General features: G+C 34.8%; 2 protein-coding genes across 2 annotated transcripts in view; one reads left to right on the top strand and one right to left on the bottom strand.

The window, feature by feature from the left end:
* The window catches only part of slc4a5b (solute carrier family 4 member 5b), a 28,734-nt gene extending 21,770 nt beyond the window's left edge, over nucleotides 1–6,964 (top strand). The window contains exons 25-26 of the mRNA XM_068706360.1: nucleotides 5,538–5,584; nucleotides 6,890–6,964. Coding sequence (XP_068562461.1) covers nucleotides 5,538–5,539 — 2 coding nt within the window. The 3' untranslated portion in view covers nucleotides 5,540–5,584; nucleotides 6,890–6,964. The remainder of the gene's footprint in view (nucleotides 1–5,537; nucleotides 5,585–6,889) is intronic.
* A 3,052-nt stretch (nucleotides 6,965–10,016) lies between these two features.
* On the bottom strand, nucleotides 10,017–12,482 carry ubc (ubiquitin C). Its single transcript, XM_068706358.1, has 2 exons — nucleotides 12,410–12,482; nucleotides 10,017–11,354 (listed from the first exon to the last, which is right to left on the bottom strand). The coding sequence occupies exon 2, from the start codon at nucleotides 11,345–11,347 to the stop codon at nucleotides 10,430–10,432; it is 918 nt and encodes a 305-aa protein (XP_068562459.1). The 5' UTR covers nucleotides 11,348–11,354; nucleotides 12,410–12,482; the 3' UTR covers nucleotides 10,017–10,429.
* Between the last annotated feature and the right edge of the window lie 974 nt (nucleotides 12,483–13,456).

Genomic DNA, 13,456 nt, shown 5'->3' with positions numbered 1-13,456 from the left:
CGAGCTTAGAGTTCATGAATAACCATATTTATTTTCATAACAACAGTAACAAACAGTACAAATGTGGAAATCAGTAATTAGTCATTTGAACATGTATGGATGTGTAAAAATGTCTGCAGCAAACAAAACAAAACATCAGCAGGTGACGACTCTGTGGGCAGGTGGTGATTTATTTATATCAGGAACAACACCCGGTCCAAGACCTGGTCCCTGAAAGACAAGAGACATAAACCTAGTGGTCATTAAAAAAGGTACACTGTAGCATGTCAAAAAAAGTCATAGTATAGCATGTCGAAAAAAGTCATAGTATAACATGTCGAAAAAAGTCATAGTTTATTATGTCAAAAAAAGTCAGTGTAGCATGTCGAAAAAAGTCATAGTATAGTATGTCGAAAAAAGTCATAGTATATTATGTCGAAAAAAGTCAGTGTAGAAAGTCGAAACAAGTCATAGTATAGCATGTCGAAAAAAGTCATTTTGGCATTTCGAAAAAAGTCATAAAAAAGTCATAGTATAGCATGTCGAAAAAAGTCATAGTATAACATGTCGAAAAAAGTCATAGTATAACGTGTCGAAAAAAGTCATAGTATAACGTGTCGAAAAAAGTCATAGAATAGTATGTCGAAAAAAGTCATAGTATAACATGTTGAAAAAAGTCAGTTTATTATGTCGAAAAAAGTCATAGTATGACATGTCAAAAAGTCATAGTATAACATGTCGAAAAAACTCATAGTATAGCAAGTGGAAAAGTGGCATGAAAAAAAGTAAAGTATGACTTTTTCTATATTGAAATGGCTTTGTAGGCTGTCAGAAATGGGAGACCAGACGAGCTTAGAGTTCATGAATAACCATATTTATTTTCATAACAAAAGTAACAAACAGTACAAATGTGGAAATCAGTAATTAGTCATTTGAACATGTATGGATGTGTAAAAATGTCTGCAGCAAACAAAACAAAACATCAGCAGGTGACGACTCCGTGGGCAGGTGGTGATTTATTTATATCAGGAACAACACCCGGTCCAAGACCTGGTCCCTGAAAGACAAGAGACATAAACCTAGTGGTCATTAAAAAAGGTACACTATAGCATGTCAAAAAAAGTCATAGTATAACATGTCGAAAAAAGTCATAGTATAACATGTCGAAAAAAGTCATAGTATAGCATGTCGAAAAAAGTCATAGTATAACATGTCGAAAAAAGTCATAGTATATTATGTCGAAAAAAGTCATAGTATAACATGTTGAAAAAAGTCATAGTATAACGTGTCGAAAAAGTCATAGTTTATTATGTCGAAAAAAGTCATAGTATGGCATGTCAAAAAGTCATAGTATAACATGTCGAAAAAAGTCATAGTTTATTATGTCGAAAAAAGTCATAGTATAACATGTCGAAAAAAGTCATAGAATAGTATGTCGAAAAAAGTCATAGTATAACATGTTGAAAAAAGTCATAGTTTATTATGTCGAAAAAAGTCATAGTTTATTATGTCGAAAAAAGTCATAGTATAACATGTCGAAAAAAGTCATAGTATAACATGTTGAAAAAAGTCATAGTATAACGTGTTGAAAAAAGTCATAGTTTATTATGTCGAAAAAAGTCATAGTATGGCATGTCAAAAAGTCATAGTATAACATGTCGAAAAAAGTCATAGTTTATTATGTCGAAAAAAGTCATAGTATAGCATGTTGAAAAAAGTCATAGTATAACGTGTCGAAAAAAGTCATAGAATAGTATGTCGAAAAAAGTCATAGTATAACATGTTGAAAAAAGTCATAGTTTATTATGTCGAAAAAAGTCATAGTATAACATGTCGAAAAAGTCATAGTATAACATGTTGAAAAAAGTCATAGTATAACGTGTTGAAAAAAGTCAGTTTATTATGTCGAAAAAAGTCATAGTATGGCATGTCAAAAAGTCATAGTATAACATGTCGAAAAAAGTCATAGTTTATTATGTCGAAAAAAGTCATAGTATAGCATGTTGAAAAAAGTCATAGTATAACGTGTTGAAAAAAGTCATAGAATAGTATGTCGAAAAAAGTCATAGTATAACATGTTGAAAAAAGTCATAGTTTATTATGTCGAAAAAAGTCATAGTTTATTATGTCGAAAAAAGTCATAGTATAACATGTCGAAAAAAGTCATAGTATAACATGTCGAAAAAAGTCATAGTATAACATGTCGAAAAAAGTCATAGTATAAAGTGTTGAAAAAAGTCATAGTATAACATGTTGAAAAAAGTCATAGTTTATTATGTCGAAAAAAGTCAGTCATAGTATAACATGACTATGACTTTCAACAAACTATGACTTTGTTGAAAAAAGTCATAGTTTATTATGTCGAAAAAAGTCATAGTATAGTATGTTGAAAAAAGTCAGTATAACATGTTGAAAAAAGTCAGTGTAGAAAGTCGAAACAATTCATAGTATAGCAGGTCGAAAAAAGTCATTTTGACATTTCGAAAAAAGTCATAGTATAGCATGTCGAAAAAAGTCATAGTATAACATGTCGAAAAAAGTCATTTTGGCATTTCCAAAAAAGTCATAAAAAAGTCATAGTATAGCATGTCGAAAAAAGTCATAGTATAACATGTTGAAAAAGTCATAGTTTATTATGTCGAAAAAAGTCATAGTCATAGTATAACATGACTATGACTTTCAACAAACTATGACTTTGTTGAAAAAAGTCAGTATAGCATGTCGAAAAAAGTCATAGTATAACGTGTCGAAAAAAGTCATAGTATAACGTGTCGAAAAAGTCATAGTATAGCATGTCGAAAAAAGTCATTTTGGCATTTCGAAAAAAGTCATAAAAAAGTCATAGTATAGCATGTCGAAAAAAGTCATAGTATAACATCTTGAAAAAAGTCATAGTTTATTATGTCGAAAAAAGTCATAGTCATAGTATAACATGACTATGACTTTCAACAAACTATGACTTTGTTGAAAAAAGTCAGTGTAGCATGTCGAAAAAAGTCATAGTATAGTATGTCGAAAAAAGTCAGTATAACATGTCGAAAAAAGTCATAGAATAGTATGTTGAAAAAAGTCATAGTATAACATGTCGAAAAAAGTCATAGTATAACGTGGCGAAAAAAGTCATAGAATAGTATGTCGAAAAAAGTCATAGTATGACATGTCAAAAAGTCATAGTATAACATGTCGAAAAAACTCATAGTATAGCAAGTGGAAAAGTGGCATGAAAAAAAGTAAAGTATGACTTTTTCTATATTGAAATGGCTTTGTAGGCTGTCAGAAATGGGAGACCAGACGAGCTTAGAGTTCATGAATAACCATATTTATTTTCATAACAAAAGTAACAAACAGTACAAATGTGGAAATCAGTAATTAGTCATTTGAACATGTATGGATGTGTAAAAATGTCTGCAGCAAACAAAACAAAACATCAGCAGGTGACGACTCCGTGGGCAGGTGGTGATTTATTTATATCAGGAACGACACCCGGTCCAAGACCTGGTCCCTGAAAGACAAGAGACATAAACCTAGTGGTCATTAAAAAAGGTACACTATAGCATGTCAAAAAAAGTCATAGTATAACATGTCGAAAAAAGTCATAGTATAGCATGTCGAAAAAAGTCATAGTATATTATATCAAAAAAAGTCATAGTATAACATGTTGAAAAAAGTCATAGTATAGCATGTCGAAAAAGTCATAGTATAACATGTCGAAAAAAGTCATAGTATATTATGTCGAAAAAAGTCATAGTATAACATGTTGAAAAAAGTCATAGTATAACGTGTCGAAAAAAGTCATAGTTTATTATGTCGAAAAAAGTCATAGTATGGCATGTCAAAAAGTCATAGTATAACATGTCGAAAAAAGTCATTTTGGCATTTCGAAAAAAGTCATAGTATAGCATGTCGAAAAAAGTCATAGTATAACATGTTGAAAAAAGTCAGTTTATTATGTCGAAAAAAGTCATAGTCATAGTATAACATGACTATGACTTTCAACAAACTATGACTTTGTTGAAAAAAGTCAGTATAGCATGTCGAAAAAAGTCATAGTATAACATGTCGAAAAAAGTCATAGTATAGCATGTCGAAAAAAGTCATTTTGGCATTTCGAAAAAAGTCATAGTATAACATGTTGAAAAAAGTCATAGTTTATTATGTCGAAAAAAGTCATAGTCATAGTATAACATGACTATGACTTTCAACAAACTATGACTGTTGAAAAAAGTCAGTGTAGCATGTCGAAAAAAGTCATAGTATAGTATGTCGAAAAAAGTCAGTATAACATGTCGAAAAAAGTCATAGAATAGTATGTTGAAAAAAGTCATAGTATAACATGGCGAAAAAAGTCATAGTATAACGTGGCGAAAAAAGTCATAGAATAGTATGTTGAAAAAAGTCATAGTATAACGTGGTGAAAAAAGTCATAGTTTATTATGTCGAAAAAAGTCATAGTATGGCAAGTGGAAAAGTGTCATGAAAAAAAGTAAAGTATGACTTTTTCTATATTGAAAAGGCTTTGTAGGCTGTCAGAAATGGGAGACCAGACGAGCTTAGAGTTCATGAATAACCATATTTATTTTCATAACAACAGTAACAAACAGTACAAATGTGGAAATCAGTAATTAGTCATTTGAACATGTATGGATGTGTAAAAATGTCTGCAGCAAACAAAACAAAACATCAGCAGGTGACGACTCCGTGGGCAGGTGGTGATTTATTTATATCAGGAACGACACCCGGTCCAAGACCTGGTCCCTGAAAGACAAGAGACATAAACCTAGTGGTCATTAAAAAAGGTACACTATAGCATGTCAAAAAAAGTCATAGTATAGCATGTCAAAAAAAGTCATAGTATAACATGTTGAAAAGTCATAGTATAGCTTGTTGAAAAGTCATAGTCTAGCATGTCAAAAAAAGTCATAGTATATTATGTCGAAAAAAGTCATAGTATAACATGTCGAAAAAACACAACGCATGTAATTGGTCGGTTTGTTTCCTGGACCACTGACCGAGCGCCGTAAAGGCTAGAAAAGCTGCGGCAGTTAAAATATAGGCGCTCCATCAAAATGTAATAATTCTCAATTATCTATCGGTTTTAGGTCCAGGGTCCGGATATAACGACGTCTGGGTCCGGATCCGTACCGCGGTCCGCCTATTAGTGACCCCTGGTATAGCATGTCAAAAAATGTCTTCAAAAAAGTCATAGTATAGCAGTTTGAAAAAAGTCATAGTGTAGCATGTCAAAAAAAGTCATAGTATAACATGTCGAAAAACGTCATAAAAAAGTCATAGTATAGTATGTAATCAAAGAGTTAGTGTTGTCAGTCAAAACTATTTTAAAAGTGTAGAGATCATCGGTCCAGATAAACCTGTAAAGATTAACAGCATGTCTTCATGAATCTTTTGTTTTTGTTCTTGTTCATCTTCATTATCTTTGTGTCGCTGTGTTTGTATTCATGTGTATATTTGCCTCTGTATGCTGGTCTTTGTTTTGTGTACATGTTCTCTTTATGTGTGTGTGTGTGTGTGTGTGTGTGTGTGCGTGTGTGTTCTTACAGGAGATGAACCCGTACATGACATCTGATCAAAATGAATTAGACCGCAGGTACTGTGATCTGATCCTCACACAACACCAGCTTCACACAAAACACACTCTGTCCACTTGTGTTTCTACATATCTGTGATGGAACATTATTGTACCATTACGTTGTGTTTGTTTTATTACAGGCTTTGTACCGTTGATTTAGGAGATAGTTCAGGGCTCGTTTCCCTCCCTCCCATACAAGTTTTACACTTTTGAACTACGGTTCCCATAATGCTTTGGGAGATTTAAATAAGACTTATGTTACCATGCCAGACTTCAGAGCAGCTTCTTCTCTCTTAATTCATCCTCCACATATATACCTGTATATACAGTATATATGTTTTATATTCATATGTAGTAAAATGGGACTACAAACTCCCCCTTTGGACTACAACCTGACACCTGTATTTCTTCAGATGGTATTTCTGCTTCAGCTCAGTTTGAAAAGCTCTGCTCTGTTTGTCCTTTAATTATGACTCACTGTTCTCTGCTGCATGTGTCTGGACGGTCACTCTGAGCTTCCATCGATACAACAGGGTTTTCTGTTAAACAATAAATTAGACGTTAGATTTTGCTCTTCATGTTCTTCATTTTAGTTGTTTCTTTTTAAAATAACAGTCAATCATTTCTTCCTTGACTTCAGAGTGAAAGCACATTAATTGAGCTCTTCAGGACCAAATCCAGATTATTTGCCCTTTTCTTTCCATGAAAAGTATCTCAAATAATTAATTTGTCATCAAAATAATTGCTGAAATTTTTTTTTTTAGACTCATTTTTGTATATTGCTCACATATATTCAGATTGGATTCATCCTGAACATAACAGTCGTATGATGAACTAATCTGAACGGTGAAATTAGCTTTTGAGTTTTAAAAAAGTACATTTAAAATTTCCCATCAGCCCCTTTGCTCTCTCTCACTTCCTGTCTTTCCTCCACCTGACAGAGTGAGAAGCTTTAGTTGTTCTGCTTGATGAACAGCGCCCTCTACTGTCTCCATAAAATACACATTTTATATTGATTTATTAGTTATTCAGAAAATAAACTTCTAACAATCAAGGCTTCTTTACATGCCTGAAATTAGTGCGATGTTTGAAATAAAAAATTAAAAAAATAAATCAAATAAAAGTACAAAAATAAATCAAAGTACAAAAATAAATCAAACAAAAGTACAAAAATAAATCAAATAAAAGTACAAAAATAAATCAAATTTAGTAGGCTTTCTAAAATAAATTTAAAGTTATCAAGTAAAGAAAACAACTTTGAATAAAACACTATTGTTTTTTATGTAACACGCTGCACCTTCAAAGTGTGACCTGGTTCCACAGCATCACTCTGCACCTGAAGATCTCCTGCCCAGACTCACCTGCCCATTCACACACCTCCAGCCTCGCCGCCGGGGACGCTCTGACTCCCTCACACCTGCTGCCGTCACGCCCCCCCGTTCCTCAGGTGAGCATCCAGGTGGACTCGGACTTCGAGGAGTCGGGATTCTACTCCGGACCGCGGCGGCGCTTCTACTCCCCTCAGGACCTGCTGCCTCCAGCTGGGACTCACAGAAGAGACCTTTATCAGAAAAGACACGCTCACTTCGGTGATGAGACCATCCTGTAGACAGACAGAGAGAGAGAGAGACAGACAGACAGACAGACAGAGAGAGAGAGAGAGACAGACAGACAGACAGACAGAGAGAGAGAGAGAGAGAGAGAGAGAGAGAGACAAACAGAGAGGCAGACAGAGAGAGAGGCAGACAGAGAGACAGACAGACAGAGAGACAGACAGACAGATAGAGAGACAGACAGAAGGCTGCAAAGTGTTGCACACCGATAAGAACTCATAATCTGCCTTTTATTTCCATTTTTTTATCTACGTTTATGTCACACTTTCCAGAGGCGGGGCCTAATTAGCATACAGGAAGTACCTCTTTCACACTTAATTGATTAATTGGATCTTTGTCAGATATAATGCCACATGTATTATTCAGCTCAGATCTGTGAGCTGCTTCCTGTAGTGACGATAAAAGCTGCAAAGAAACATCCAAAAATGTGTTAATAATTAATAAATGCATGAAACTCACTCTGTATCTGTTATTGATCAGGATTTGTTCATCGTTGCTTTTTTCTTCTTCTGCATTTAAATAATAATAAAGATTCACATGATGGTTTGTGTGCATTGTGGATGAAAAACCCTGAAAATGTAATAAAACATTTAAAATGTGTTTGTTGGTTTATTTTGTGTAACTAAGAGTACTCATGTACTGTACTTCAGTAGTAGTTTGAGGTACTTGTGTTTTATTTAAATGCAACTTTACACTTTAGTTACTTTACAAATAACACATTTTACACACTATGAATTATGTTTTGTTGTAAATTAAACCACCTGACATTTTATAGAAGTACAGCTGAAAAGATTAGTAAATTAATTTTGTAGTTATAATATAAAATAAAAATGTTGAGGGTAATTGTGACGACATTTCTCGCTATTTCTTACAAATAAAATAATCGATTAATGGAGAAAATAATCAGAAGATTAATCCACGATGAAAATAATCATTAGTTAATAGTTTAAAATGAACTACAATATATATATATATATATATATATATATATATATATTCTAATATAAAAATCTCAAAATACCATAAAAACATAGCACATTATAAAGACTTATGATTATGATCTATAGTACATGCACTCTCAACCAGCGGGCCTCACAGCGCCATCTAGTGGGCTGCGGGGGAAACTGCAGACTGGTTTGATTCATTTGAAAAAACATATTTGTGTTTGTAATTTCAATAATCAAAATATGCAAGAATTCATGTAAATAAAAAACTTCAAGACAAATAAAACAAAGACCTCAGGGCGTCACCAGTCAAAGAAACATAAATCAGACTCGTGTTACAAAAGGATGAAAACTACCTGAAAAGTATTTCATTAAAAGTAGTAAAAAATGTAGTAAAAAGTCACAGTAAGTAAAGCAGGATATTTATATGGTATGTTATTTAAAAGAGTCCTACAGTATGTCGCGACAAAGAAATAAAAGTCACAGTATATATATAAAAATTCATAGTGTAGTATTATATAAAGAATGTCATTAAGTCATAGTATAGTACAAAATAAATACATAAAATGTCACAGTATAATATGGCAAAACATTTCATTAAAGGGCAGAGTGTAGGATAATAAACAAGTCAGAAAAATAAATGTATATTATGACACGCATTTTATTTAAACCAAAGCTATATACTACAGCCGTCAAATGTAAAAAAAAAGAGTGTAGTTTGCCATTAAATGTCAAATTGTATTAATATTATACAGTATAATAAGCCATAAAAAGTAAATACAAGTCGTAATACAGCATGTCATAAAACGTCAAATTTGTACTTGTTTTCGGTGTGGTACTAGTACTTTTACTCAGTTAAAGGGTTTAAATACTTGCTGCACAGGTACATGAATCTGTGTGTGTGTGTGTGTGTGTGTGTGTGTGTGTGTGTGTGTGTGTGTCGTTGTGCTCACCTGTCTGCACGCGAGTCTCGTGCACCGTGTAGTCTTTAATCTGATCCAGGATCCACGTCTGCTGGATCCGTCTCAGTCCAGAACGCCTCCAGCCTCTCTGGTCCCAGTACCACGAATACAACCAGTACCACCACAACAACCGCACCTCAAGAGGAGGGACGAGGTGAGCTGGGTGCTCGAACAAGCATGTTAGCATGTAGCACGTTAGCCACACCCAGAATGCACCTGCTGACGTGACATCGTAGGTTCGTTTGATTTGTTTATCACTGCTTTAAGTTTAACAACCTTTTTCTTTCCCTTTCATTTTATTTAATACAAGTAAATGGGATTTATTTATTTTTTATAAATACAAGTCAAATTACTGACTTTTACAGATACTCAAAAAAAGTACAAGTACATAAACAGCTTTTTTTTCATTTTTTACAGTAAAGCATAAATTTAATTTGTTAAACTCAGACTAACAAAAATGTCTTTAAATTTGTCAGTTTAAGTTCTACAAAGAATCACGATCATCAGAGTACCGATGAACCTGCAAACTAATATAAATACTGCTGTATTAATACAATATTCATGTAGTCAAAAACAAAGGTTACAAAGCAAATGTACTTCAACATTGAATAAGTACAATTCTGAGGTACCTTTACTCCAGATTCCACTTTAAACTTCCCCACTTGAACATATATTTTATAACTTCTAACAGATTCTGATTATAATAAATATATTAACAGCTTTATCATAGGTTGAGATAAAAATGTAAGCAATATAAAGTCAAATAAGCTCTCTTTACCAACTGCAACATCAAAGTGACACAACGCATCTAATAAATATTCAGACTTGAAGTTTCTTTACTTTAAGTATATTTTGATGCTAATATTTGTATTATAAAGTTTTGAACAGGACTTTTACTTGTGACAGTAACAGAACAACAATGACCAGGTAATAATGAGAAGACATTTTATTAGTTAGGATCAACATTTAACAGCGTTTCTATAGAGGCTCCAACTGTCATAATAACAAACACTGAAACTTGTTGAACTTTTATCAATGATGGACAAACAAACAAACCGATCCCAAGTTATCAAATTTAACATTTGGTTTTGTATTTTCTGTTTTGTAAAGATTATGAAAATTACTTAAAATCAAGTTCTGGAACACAACAGTAACTGAGCTGTAAAAAAAAAAATAAAGTGAAATTATTAAAAAGTCAACGTGAACTTCAAAACAACCTTTACTGAAACTGTTTTAAGCAAATGGAAAAAAGAAAAATAGGAATGTCTGACAGCTGGAGCTCAGCAGCGATTAACGCTGGAATAAATGTTGGCTGTTTACCGAGACATCTTCAAAAGCAGGAGATTAGTTTCCTCCACGGAGACGCAGGACAAGATGGAGGGTGGACTCCTTCTGGATGTTGTAGTCAGAGAGGGTTCGGCCATCTTCAAGCTGCTTTCCAGCAAAGATCAGACGCTGCTGGTCTGGGGGGATGCCCTCTTTGTCCTGGATCTTGGCCTTGACATTTTCAATGCTGTCACTGGGCTCCACCTCCAGGGTGATGGTCTTTCCGGTCAGGGTCTTGACGAAGATCTGCATGCCTCCACGGAGACGCAGGACAAGATGGAGGGTGGACTCCTTCTGGATGTTGTAGTCAGAGAGGGTTCGGCCATCTTCAAGCTGCTTTCCAGCAAAGATCAGACGCTGCTGGTCTGGAGGGATGCCCTCTTTGTCCTGGATCTTGGCCTTGACGTTCTCAATGCTGTCACTGGGCTCCACCTCCAGGGTGATGGTCTTTCCAGTCAGGGTCTTGACGAAGATCTGCATGCCTCCACGGAGACGCAGGACAAGATGGAGGGTGGACTCCTTCTGGATGTTGTAGTCAGAGAGGGTTCGGCCATCTTCAAGCTGCTTTCCAGCAAAGATCAGACGCTGCTGGTCTGGAGGGATGCCCTCTTTGTCCTGGATCTTGGCCTTGACGTTCTCAATGCTGTCACTGGGCTCCACCTCCAGGGTGATGGTCTTTCCGGTCAGGGTCTTCACGAAGATCTGCATGCCTCCACGGAGACGCAGGACAAGATGGAGGGTGGACTCCTTCTGGATGTTGTAGTCAGAGAGGGTTCGGCCATCTTCAAGCTGCTTTCCAGCAAAGATCAGACGCTGCTGGTCTGGAGGGATGCCCTCTTTGTCCTGGATCTTGGCCTTGACATTTTCTATGCTGTCACTGGGCTCCACCTCCAAAGTGATGGTCTTTCCAGTCAGGGTCTTCACAAAGATCTGCATTTTGACACTTGAGGGGGGGGAAATTAAGCATTAATAAAAATGAAAGCGTAGAAAACTGAGCAGGTCCTTTGAAAAAAAAGTTTTAACACCTGATATATATTTATTGTTTAGATACAAAACTGCAACAGGTCATTACTTTCAGGATGAAACTAGCCAAATGTTTGGCATTTACACTTCTTAAAAAAACTGCTATATCAGTTATGTGGTTAACAATCAGTTTCCTGTACGTTTACTGCTAAACACATCTGGATACACGATGCTTTCACTGAAAACGGTAATATTAAATGTTACCAAAGCAGTCAGATATAATATAGTAACAATAAAAAGCACAATAACGTTGTTTTCTGAGATGTAACAATGGAGTAGGAGTATTAAGTAAATTGAGAAATACAAGTAACATTTAAGTGAAAGTACCTCGAATTTGTACTTCAGCTAACCACCACGGTGTTTAGCTAGCAGTCAAAGTTAGCAGTTAGCTTATGTTACCGATCATTCACAACTAAGAGACGCTTGGTAAAATAAATAAAAAATAAGAAAATAAAAGACAACCAGCCGTAAGCTTAATTGTAAGCGTACTTGCTAGAAGAAGCACGTTAATATCGAAGCAGACTCGTTTAGTAATCCAGCAAAACCAGACGTTTACAATTATCGAGTCGGCTAACAGCTAATGAAGCTAACTGCTAATGAAGCTACGGTAACACCGGATGCCGCAACAAACGGTCGTCGTTCGACGTTATTGTGCCTAAAGAGCTATATTAATACGTTATATCTTTAAAAAGGGTAATGACTCGTGCTTTAATTGATTAACTGATTGAATAAAAGCTGCATTATGAGTTATGAGGATTAGCGACGCTTTCTTAGGCTAACTAGGCCGCGGCTAGCTAGTTAGCAGTTAGCTTAGTTAGCTAGCTAAACCGCTGACGTAACGCTAGCTTGCGGATTCTTCGTTACAAACCGGGAATTAAGGTAAGATAAACACGCATACCATTTTATATTAAAGTACTAGCCTCGTGTGTGTCATATACTCCTTAAAACCACGTACATATCGATTGAAATACTCACAAACAAATGGTTCCACTGCTGGTTGATACGCTCTCACTGGGCTCCGTCAGATATTTTGACTTCCGGAGAGAAGCGGAAGTGTATTTATAGTGAACACGCCCAATATCCTTCCGCGGGCTTATCCGGTGGAACTATAACATATCATCTTAAAAGACGCTGTTAAGGGATTTGAAAAACATAATAAGACATAATGGTTTTTAATGGACTCAACATAGACGTGAAGCCAGTCTGCAGCAGTGGTGAAACGTCACTGAGACAAATATTGTTCTTTTTAACTCCAATATATTTAATTTACAGCTTAAGTTACTTTAAAGATTCATATTACACAATTTAAATAAACTAATAAATGTTTACATAATTATAGATTAAGCCACACAGCAGTGTATGTTATAGCCCCAACTCTACCAGTTGCAACATGAAAGTGCTCATTCATGCATTAATAACAATAATCCAGTCATATAATATATATTATTCTGTTTTTACTGCTAAATCTATAACAACTTCAGTGTCCTGCTGACCTTTCATCTAGCGCCATCATACGGTCAACATATTAATTTACCCAGAATTACAACCTTATATTATGAGTTTTTCTATGATAGGACATGAAACCCAGCCTCAAGTACTTTCACTGTGTATTAAAATACCTGTTAAATATCATAATTTTAGCATTTCATTCTGACATAAACTGGTGTCCAGTAGTCCATTTGCATCTCTTAAAAATATATTGCAAATTTAATTAGAATTAGTTTGTTTTTCCATCTCTACATGAGAAAAAGAACATATAGATTTTGGATTTTTTTTTTCTGCACCGTCATCATGCTTTTATATTGTCAAACAAGCAGGATCTTCTGAGTCATTATTCATAAATTGACTAAATAATTGACAGATTTTTCCCAAAAGGAGGAAACCTATTGATTTGAGTGACCCCGTGACCATTGTGTCATCCTCCATCCCTGTTCTGTGTGTAACACTAACGACTAACTAGGGAGGCTAACAGGCTTCAGTAGAGTTCTTCTTCTCTGTAATCGTCTTTTTTTGTCTGAAGTG

The sequence above is a fragment of the Cebidichthys violaceus genome, unplaced genomic scaffold, assembly GCF_023349555.1.
Source record: "Cebidichthys violaceus isolate CVI_PGR_0920_01 unplaced genomic scaffold, fCebVio1.0.p SCAF_12, whole genome shotgun sequence".
Taxonomy (NCBI): domain Eukaryota; kingdom Metazoa; phylum Chordata; class Actinopteri; order Perciformes; family Stichaeidae; genus Cebidichthys; species Cebidichthys violaceus.
This window is presented reverse-complemented; position numbering and strand designations above follow the sequence as displayed.

Coding starts and splice junctions, on each gene's coding strand:
- ubc (XM_068706358.1), bottom strand. CDS start 11,347: ATGCAGATCTTTGTGAAGACCCTGACTGGAAAGACCATCACTTTGGAG.